General features: G+C 30.6%; 1 protein-coding gene across 1 annotated transcript; it reads left to right on the plus strand.

The window, feature by feature from the left end:
• Positions 1 to 755: 755 nt before the first annotated feature.
• Positions 756 to 8,033, plus strand: LOC132733781 (protein dachsous-like; the record flags this gene model as incomplete). The annotated part of the gene is given in 4 exon segments (XM_060720465.1): positions 756 to 1,016; positions 1,672 to 1,860; positions 7,154 to 7,273; positions 7,898 to 8,033. Coding segments are annotated over 4 exon segments (595 nt in total), but the record flags the coding sequence as incomplete, so codon positions are not given.
• Between the last annotated feature and the right edge of the window lie 658 nt (positions 8,034 to 8,691).

Consider the following 8,691-nt stretch of genomic DNA (forward strand, 5'->3'; position numbering starts at 1 on the left):
GCAGTATTACTCCTCTTATTTTGAATTTACCCATCGTTTTATACAGGATTTTCAAGTATGAAATTGTTTGCAGATATAATTACAATGACAGTCTGATTATTGCAATTTTCTATTGGCATGAAATGACAAAATTTTTGAGGCATATGATTAATTCAGAATACAGAATGTGTTTAATTAAGGAATGAACATAAAGCTTTTAGTATCAATTAAGTTTAAAAAAAGTTTTCCACAAAATTTTTCCACCCTCATGGAAAAATTAATTTTATTACCAAAAAAATGAAAAACAAAATGGTGCGAAATTAGTTTGAAAAAGGATTTTTTAAATATTTAATTAATAAAAATATTTAGGTAAAAAAATTAACCCCTTTTTAATGTAAACGGGGAAATAAAAACTATGTTTACATTAATTTAGGTAAAAATAAAGTTTAAGACAAGAATGATCAGATCCAGATTCAAAGGAGATTTTTTAAAATATTCAATTTATCCGGCACTAAAATGTTGGGGAAAGCGGGCCATAAATCATTGCCCCAGACCCCCGATGGGGTTTAATTCTTGGACTTTTACAATTTTGGAATGCACAAAAATGGTAATAAAACAAAATTTTCCTTTTTTAATGAAATATGAAAAAACTTTTTAAATTTCCTTTTAAAATTTTAAACACTATAAGTTTTACTGATTTCAAAAAGGCTATAACACTACATTTTTAGCATTTAAATCCAAGTGTTATTAATTTTTTTTAAAAATTTCTAGGGCAAGTTTTCTTTGATATTGAAACGGTAGAGCAGACTTCTGATGTACTTGGTGAAATTACTCGTGTGGGAAGCCTTTTTGTAAGGTCAAGTTTGGAAAGTTTACCAGATCGAGCTATGTTTGAGTTGACTGTTTTGGCACGAGATGAGGGAAATCCACCTACACCACCAGGCTCGTGTAAAGTGATTATCACTGTTAGCAAAGGTGTACAAGATCTTAAACCAAAGTGGGACGAGTTACTACCCGCACGTGTTCAGATTAATGAGGTATGTATAGTTAAACTTTGATAGTAGAATTTGCTGGTCCATGCAAATAAGTTTGATAGCAGAATTTGATGGTTCCATGCAAATTACTTTGATAGCAGAATTTAATGGTTCGTGTAAATTAGTTGGATAGCAGAATTTAATTGTCCTATGCAAATTGGTTGGATAGCAGAATTTAATGGTTCCATGCAAATTGGTTTGATAGCAGAATTTAATGGTCCTATGCAAATTGGTTGGATAGCAGAATTTAATGGTTCCATGCAAATTGGTTGGGTAGCAGAATTTAATGGTTCCATGCAAATTGGTTGGGTAGCAGAATTTAATAGTTCCATGCAAATTAGTTTGATAGCAGAATTTAATGGTCCTATGCAAATTGGTTTGTTTTGTTTGGTTAATTATGCAAGCCATCTAAATTATGAATATTTTGAATTCATGTGCATTGAAAAAGGCGAATTGTCATGGTGACTGGACGATGAAGAATCTGTCATCCAGCCTAGAAATATGCACCCACTGAAATGTTCCTACTTAAAAAAGTTTTGATAAAATGTGTTTGCATTTTTTTTTTGTCTGTTTTCCTTTTTTTTTCTAACTTGCATGCTTGCTTTGAAGAAATTGTATCATAGATAGTATTTTGATGTAATTAATGATCTATCTTCAGAATGAGCCACCAAATACCTTTGTAACAACGCTGAAAGCATACCCAGCTGATGTAACATCAAGAATAATTTACTCCTTCGTTGGCGCTGGTGACGCTCTCCGAGACTACGACAAATTTACGATTAATCCTAACACTGGCGAAATCCGCACAAAGGTGGCTCTTGATTATGAAAGTCAAATTATATTTAGTGTAAGTACTGGGACATGTTTTAAGTTTTAACTTTTAGTATAGAATGAGTTATTGCCCCTTGTAATGCCCATCATATGGAAAAATGTATTATTTTAGATCAATTTAATCTCATTTATTGTATACATGTATTTATTTAACGTTCTTTTCTTTTATTAAACAAATATTGATTTATTTGTTAAAAGTAATTACTGCGAAATTACTTTTTGATTTAAACAAATATTTTTATTTCCAAATTGTTCAACATTAATGTAACATATAGAAATTAAGTGAGCAATGATGATTGAGTTATTGGTATTGGTTGTAATGAGAAGAACAAAGCATTACAGTAGTTTAAAGAAAAAAAACTTTACCATAAATTCATCTTTTGCCTTTAATAAAAAAGAAAATTCTATGATTAAGGTCCAGCTAACATACCTCAAATGACTTTAAAAAAAAAAATTAATTCTGACTATTTTGGTCAGATGGATGATTTTAAGCCAGATGTGACTAAATGTTCAACATTTACAGTGTATATTTTATACACTTATTGGAATAATAAAATTAATGTTTAACATTTTACATGTGTACAGCAACTATTTCTATACATGCGACCTAAGTGCAGACCAAGATCAGTTGGCACACTCGTCTGTGCCATTGCATCATGGTCTGCACTGGACGCTTTTCAGTCAGAACATATTTTTAAATTTTCCCTAAAGAGATGAATGGTTTTGTTAGATTGAAAAAGGCCAGTCCCATTAAAAATATTTAGTGGGGTTTGGGTGAAATAAAAACAAAAAAATTCAAAAGTGTCAAGTTTTTTGAAAAATGAAATTATAAAAAGAAATAATTTTTTATAAAGATTAAAAATTAAGATTATAAAGCAATTATTGCTTTTTTGTTTATTTGAGACACAATTTTTTCACTGTAAGATCAATCAAAAAAATTTTCATTAAATTTTTTTATTTTATTTTTTTTAACAATTTTTTCTCGTTGTGGTCCACATAATTTTTGTGTTTTAAATGCCCACGATGTCTGACATACATCTTAAGTCTTTAAAGTTTAAAAAAAAGAAAAATTAAAGGAGATCTGAAGTTACCCATGCAACCAGTGCAGACCATGATCAGCCAGCACGTCTGTGTCTTCTGATCATGGTCTGCATTGGTCGCTATTCAGTCAGTATTTATCTTGAAATCTTCCCTAAAATGAGCTCTATAGCTCTATACTCTTAGCATAAATCTGATAAGTGTTGATAAATAATCTAGTCATTGAATTTAAACATTTAAAAATGGCTGACATTGAATATTGGTTGCAACTTATTACATTAATTCCCTAAGATAATAACTGTAACAGTTCATTTTCAGGCAGCAATCATTTTTATTTTTTTTCTGGAAATGTTATCTTAAAATTTAAAACCATTTTGATTAGCTTTATTTCAGACTTGATGTATATTTAACGTCTTCAGCCACATAAATTTCATCTGCATGTTAATACATCATAATTATGAAGCTTATTTCATTTATTTGTATGCATGAATGCATGCTTTGCTCTACAAATATTTGCATTTTCTATATGAAAAAAATTGTTACTGGGTTTCATGGCATGACTTTAACTGACTCAGTGTTCTTATGTATTTCTTTCAGCTTTTATTGATATATTAACACTTGATATTGTCTACATTGTGTTTTTTTTTTCGTGCTTTAATATTATTTGAAAATGACAACAGGAAAATTCCCGAAATTTTAAGTAAGTTCTTACACAATATTGTATTAAGTAAATTGGTGTGCGCCAGAAGTTCTTCTTTGTGACCCTTTTTCTCTTTTACTTTGTATTTCTTAGTCTTTCTACTGTCTTTATAGATTGTTTGTTTGTTATATTGTTTTTTTATTGTTATTTTCATTGTTATTTTCATTGTTATTTTTTATTGTTATTTTTATTGCTTGGTGCTAAATTTCGAGGGTTTTAGAGTGAAACTGCTTCCATTTCAAATATAAAGATGGACCAGTTTTGCTCTTAGCCACAATTTGCTCTTTCACCTCTTTGGTTTTGAAATCCCTCTAGACCAGGAAATTTTTGGATTTTTTTTTTCAGTGATTAATCTATCCAGCTAGTTTTACAGAGCCTAGTGGTTATACTCTGGTGCCCCTTTTACCTGGAAAAGATGCATTTAGGGGCACCTGAGGTCTTCTTCTACAACGCAGCTGGAAAGTCACGTTATGACCTTCACAAAGTATTGGTGTGATTCAAAATCCAAATTTCTGCACTATGATTTTCTTGTTACTAGATAAAATAGGGGTGAATTTCATTCTAATTAGTGGATTTGGGTAATTGGTGACATTTTATGGTTGAAAAATATTATTGTTATTTTAGTAACATGTACAACTATTTTGTTTAGAAGTGGTTTGATTGTTATATGTAGATAGTTTTAAGTTTGAGTTTGTAAAGGAAGATTTTGATATTTTAATTTGATTAAATTGGATACAATTTACCCAGTAATTTACAAAAAAGTCAATGATCTTCATAAATAAAAGTGTCTTGTTTATGTGTGTTAACAGTGTTCCTTTTGTTGCAATAAAAGCTTCATTGTTTGAGTATAGTACAATTTAGTATAGCTTTTATATATCGAGAAATTATACACATATTTGTTAAAATCCTAAATTTAATAAACCTAATTATGAGACCACTTTAATACTGTAGTCATACAATATCATACTGTAATCCAGAATCCAAACAGAAATTGAATATATTTATGTACATTTCTTATATATTTGTATTTGCTTCTTAATTTTTTAGCCGCGTCACGACAAAACCAAAGCAGTCTGATCAGGATTCATGCTGTTTGCTATCAGTTTCTCTACTTGTTATAGTGTTTGTAAGCGAACAGCATGGATCCTGATCAGACTGGGTGGATGCGCAGGCTGGTCTGGATCCACGCTGGTCGCAAACCCACTATGTTGGTTTTGTCGTGACGCGGCTCATTTGTAATTGTAGTAGTCTTTTAGGTACATGCTCTTTTAGTACTTAGAGTAATAATATATGGTTCTTTTTACTGATCAAGACATTAAGAAAGTTCTGTTTTCTTCCACCATGTAATTTAGAATGTAAGATAACTTAGAATACAGATTCTCCTTCCATTTTGTAACTTTGAAAGTGGGGTCTACTTCCATCTAGTACTATAAGGTGTGAATCTAAACTTCTATATAATATTTCAAAATGTAGGGTCTTTAAAACTTCCATCTTGTATTTTAGAATGTTTGGTCTTTTTTCCCGTAATTAGTATCTTGGAATGGTTTGAATTTGCTCTCAACTAAAGCTGATTTCCTCTGTGTTGAGACTTTATCCTTTAGTTAGTTTGTCAAATATATTGTCACCTTAGTGCAGTAATGGTTTAACTCCTTCTATAATTTAATACGAGTTAACCTGTTACGCACTAAGGTGATGAACTGATGATCATCTTTACATTAATTTAAGAATGTATAGTTATCCATCATGAAAGGGGGATAATTCTTGTATCAGAAGTAAGATACTAGAGATATAGATGTCTCTGAAGAAACCAAGGTAGTTAATTATAATTGCAAGTTTATGAAAGTCTTTTAATTTGTTATATCTGTTATTTTTCATATCACTAGTCACTTAAGTGCTAGGTGCTCAAAATAGTTCACATATAGTTGTTAAATTTCAGTTAGAAATTTTAATAATAATTTGACTTCAACAATTTGTAGGATCATTCATTATGCTAAAGGAGTTCAAACTTTCATCAGTAGATCACTGAACTGACATTAAAAATTTTTGAGAAGAAATGAAATAGATTAATTTTGTTGTACATGTAGTTGTAATTGTTTTAGGCAAGAAAAGAGGGCCATCTTGGTAGTGGTTATATACTTTACAATATTAGTAACGAAAGTGACGTTACGCTCTTTTTTTTCACTGTCAAGTTGAGTTTTATTAGTAAAATATTTCAAAAGATTGACTACTTACCTATAATGTCAATTGATCAATGATTGATAATAAAAAAGGTTTAAGATACAATATAAAAATGACCTGAATAATAAAATGACTGCAACACTCTTTTTAGGAAAAGAACAACTTGCATTTTGAATGAGATTTGAGCCGCGTCACGACAAAACCAACATAATGGGTTTGCGACCAGCATGGATCCAGACCAGCCTGCGCAGTCTAATCAGGATCCATGCTGTTCGCTTACAGACTCTATAACAAGTAAAGAAACTGATAGCGAACAGCATGGATCCTGATAAGAATAGGCGGATGTGCAGGCTGGTCTGGATCCATGCTGGTCGCAAACCCATTATGTTGGTTTTGTCATGACGCGGCTCAAATTTTATAGAAATTCTCATTGGTCTCATGGATTATTGATTATTTTTTGATAGTTAAAAATAATATTGAACATAATTATGGCAAAATGTCAAGCTATTTTGATTTTTACCTGTTAACTGACTAAAATATCACTTAGACTGGGAAAATGTCACCAAATAAAGGAATCCTAGAAAAGGACTGGAACTTTTTTTTTCTTGGAATTATCTTTAAATGTTTCCTTTTTAAAATTAAGCTTATAGTTTAGCAAATGTACCCGGGCCATTTTTCTATAAATAATATTAAAATTTTATTCCATTTTTGCTTGATTACAAATGCCTTGTAGCTTCTTTTTTGTTTATTTTTGCTTTAGTACAGCTTTTTACCCCTTTTTAACATTTTATTTTTGAGCTCTTTTGATAAAAATTGTTTTTTTTACCAATGATCAAAGTACTTAACCTGATGATCCTAAAAAGTTTACTAATGCGCCAAACATTTGCAACATGGGCTATGCTTCAACCTAACCTTTCAGAATAATCGGAGAATAATCGGAACCTCGACTTCCAAACCAGCAAACATCTTGACAGTGTGCAATCTTGGTGTTGCAAAATATCTGCCAACTCCTGGCTAAATCCACCCCACTTCTCCTCATTAAATAAGAAAATAGTGCTTCTTTTTCAGCAAATCTGTTATAAAATGAAAATATCAAATTATAACTAAAGATTCTTTCTTATAGGTGCTTAATAGATACCAAATTCATGTACACATAAAAAAAATTATTGACTTACAGGGTATGATATTATCAAGAGAATGAATTAAGCATGCATTAATTTTACTAAAATCCTATCATTTATTACTGATTAATCAACCTAGAAATATAATATGCATGAAAATCTGCACTTAATAATAATTTCACTGGAAATATTAAAATTAATTTATTAAGAGACTTAGAGTATTTGACATCATATCAACATGTATTTGACTGTTGCCATGGTTACCATTTCAGTTGTTGGTGTTGGCAACAGATTCGGAGAATGATACGTTAACCAATCAGTATCTTCTGATAGTGGAAGTCCTAGATGTCGACGATAACCAACCATCATTTGCTGACTGTCCTGGTAAACTGGTACGGCTTAGTTTGTTATTTTTAAGTTAACTGTTTCACAGTTTAAGTGAGACTGTCAAACCTTTGCATCAAATTCATATTCCAGGGGTCGCTAGTTCAATCTTCGGCTTAGGCAAAATTTCTCTGATGATAAGTGATATTGGACATTTGGTCTAATAATTATTTGCCTCAAACTACTTTTTCAGACATCAATTTAGTGGTCGGTCATTTGCAGAGAAATTGGTAATTATTGAGCAGATTAGGTGGAGATATGACTGAAAATGTGTTAAAATAGGCGTCATTACCAAAATAAAAAAGGCCATTATGACATTATTTGTCAGAGAGCATAATGTTTGTAATCCAAAAAAGGATATAAATATGTTTATTACTGTAGGGCAGCATTAAGTTATTGCTTTTACTTCACTTTATTGAACTGAAGACACCTATCAAAATTCATCTGTTAATTATTATAAGCCACCAACACAAAGTCTTGTATAATAATTAGTATATATTTATTTCTTAAATATCAAAAAGATTTTACCACTGTATAGTAACATTCAGTAGTTCCATATCAATGCTTGGACAAAATAGCTCTAAAGGTTGAGTAAATAAATATGTTTAATACAGTTATATTCATTTTTACAGTACAATATGCCAGAGGTGTCTAATGTTGATGAGGAACGCATGCCACCATTATTTGTATATCGTGCAGAGGCTTGCGATCTAGATGACACCCCACTTAACCTAGTGGAATACTCATGGTTCATTGATAGAAACTATTGTAAGTTATTTTAGTATTGTAAATTTTTTAAAAAAGATATTTTTAAGATATCATATTTTTAATTTTAATGTTTGTTTCAGTGTTTTGTTATATCTCAGTCGGTGTTTAAATTTTTCAAATGCTTAGTTTTTATAAAACTATCTTATATTTGTTTTGCTATTACAAATCATACTTATCAAAATATTAACTCTCGATCCTGCGCATCGGTCGAATGCTCCACTTGTTCACTTTCATACTTTGAAGTAATGATAGTATATTCAGTTAGCTGCTAAGGAAGCATCAGAATCATACTAGTTGAAAACAAGGTGACTTTAACGATGACATAAATAAAATTCAAAATGAAAATTTCAGAAAAAGTGCTGCTGTTTTAAAAGTATTGTTAGTTTAAAACATTTCTGAAATTATTTCACCTCACATTGATTTCATGTGAAGATTTCCCTTTAAATTCAGTTATTTAGATATACATGTAACTCAAAAAGGATTTGACATAGAGTCATGAAACCTTACGGGAATGTTGCTCAGCATATGTAGTTGTGCACCTTGGTTTTCACTTGTTGATTTATCCAGACAGTATTTGTAAGTTTTTTTGGGCCCCAACTAGTAAAAAAACCCTTTCCCTTTTTTTTGTATTTTTTTTCCTTTAGTGCTTTAGTTGAAC

This window comes from Ruditapes philippinarum, unplaced genomic scaffold (assembly GCF_026571515.1).
Source record: "Ruditapes philippinarum isolate M1 unplaced genomic scaffold, ASM2657151v2 ctg4024_1_1_1_1, whole genome shotgun sequence".
NCBI lineage: Eukaryota > Metazoa > Mollusca > Bivalvia > Venerida > Veneridae > Ruditapes > Ruditapes philippinarum.